The sequence below is a fragment of the Apium graveolens genome, chromosome 1 (assembly GCF_009905375.1).
Source record: "Apium graveolens cultivar Ventura chromosome 1, ASM990537v1, whole genome shotgun sequence".
NCBI lineage: Eukaryota > Viridiplantae > Streptophyta > Magnoliopsida > Apiales > Apiaceae > Apium > Apium graveolens.
In genome coordinates this window covers 17,194,878-17,196,712 of record NC_133647.1, presented here as the reverse complement: position 1 = coordinate 17,196,712, position 1,835 = coordinate 17,194,878, and the positions used below count along the sequence as shown (strand labels likewise).

Below are 1,835 nucleotides of genomic sequence, written 5' to 3'. Positions count from 1 at the left end.
CTTTTTCGCCCCTCGGGTATCGAAAATATGCCTTTTAACCCTTGGGCCGAGTTGGACCACGCAATGTTACATAACGGCGAGGCTATTTCAGTAATTAACCAGCCGCTATTCAGACAAGTTTAAAACGTACCTTTTCAACCTTAAAATTTGAAATTGTACCCATAAACCCCTAAAGTTTTAAATTGGTTTAATTGATTCCCTTAATTTAAACAGCTGGTATCACATGAAATGGCATCTCTGAATGAGGTTCTCTCTCGATCTGAAATGGATACACATATGAGCTATTAGGACAAGTATAAGATTAAAAAGACTTTGACTTTGTCTATGAATAGCATGCAGAAACCTCTTATTCTTTCACTATCTAACCCAACTTCCCAAGCGGAGTGTACTGCTGAAGAAGCTTAGACATGGTCATAAGTAAGAAAATGCACCTTTTACTCTGAATTAATCCTTTCCTAGTTCAAGTAATAATCTCTGTTGTCTAAACTGTTAAAAGATTAGCTTATCTAGTCAACTGACAGCTTGTTGCTTATTCTCCTGGACCGAACTTCATTTTTGTACTTTTCTAATTTATAATCTGCAGGGCCGTGCAATCTTTGCTAGTAGAAGCCCATTTAAACCTGTCAAATATGATGGAAAACTCCACATTCCTTGCCAGATTGGCCACAATACTAGAGGGCTGTACTATTTTTTCCTAAGAAATATTATGAATATATAACCACATGCTTTCTACGTCTTACAGGAAAATAATGCTTACATATTTCCTGGATTTGGTTTGGGCATAATCATGTCTGGTACCATTCGCGTACATGATGACTTGCTTCTGGCAGCCTGTAAGTACAATAAGAAATTAAATTGATAAATTGTATAGTGTAAACTACTGAGAATTAAATTTTTTGTTGAGATCACCATTCTCCCACAATAGTTTAAAATAATATTTACAGATGCAGTTCCTCTTAAACTCGGTTCTTAAATTCTAACTAGAGATGTTAGAATTTGATCGATGTAATGCATTTTGTTCTATGGAAATTTTCTTAAGCCTGTTGTTTGTTTTCTGTTTATATATAGGATTGTCGGATGACAAATTACTTTATGCTAAGGATCTCATTGACGTTTTAAAAAAGAAGCACAAGGCTGGGACATACAAAGAGATGGTACTAGATTGGTTTAGTTTGTTGATCCTTTTCTTCTGATAAGATCTGACATTATTAAAATCTCTTCAATTAGATAAAATCACCGTATTGTGCAGGTCATATATTTAGAAGCATGTGAAAGTGGCAGCATATTTGAAGATTTTCTGCCGAATGTAATGAACATTTACGTCCAGACGGCCTCAAATTCAATCGAGGATAGCTATGGAGCATATTGTCCTAAGGAATTTGGTCCGCTTCCTTTTAAGGATCATCCTCCACCGCGAGAGTATAGAACTTGCTTGGGAGATTTCTATAGTGTGTCTTGGATGGAGGACAGGTATATATTTTCATATGGTAGATCATCTACTTAACTAATATAGCTTCTATAATTAACTTCATAATTTATAGTGAGACTCATAATCTGAAGCATGAGAGTATTGAACAACAATACCAGAAGGTAGATATAGACATTCTCAAATCTAGCTCATAGATCTACTCGATTGTTGTGATGTATCTTGCTGTAGTTATAGAACTGTAAAATGAATATATAGTTCAATAAAACATGTGCAAGGGTATGTCAGTATGATCCATGTTGCTTTATCAAAATTATCAACTCCATTACTATTTCATTTTCTTGATGAACACAAAATAGAAGAAAACCCGATACATTCGATCGATCTCATAATAGGCCACAGTATGATT

The 1,835-nt window shown here is 34.9% G+C and overlaps 1 protein-coding gene across 1 annotated transcript; it reads left to right on the top strand.

The window, feature by feature from the left end:
- Positions 1 to 228: 228 nt before the first annotated feature.
- LOC141719009 (legumain-like) lies at positions 229 to 1,623 on the top strand. The gene is made up of 6 exons (XM_074521409.1): positions 229 to 246; positions 743 to 833; positions 945 to 965; positions 1,069 to 1,154; positions 1,250 to 1,470; positions 1,542 to 1,623. Exons 1-6 carry the CDS (start codon positions 229 to 231, stop codon positions 1,621 to 1,623), a joined length of 519 nt encoding a protein of 172 aa, XP_074377510.1.
- The last annotated feature ends 212 nt before the right edge of the window (positions 1,624 to 1,835 follow it).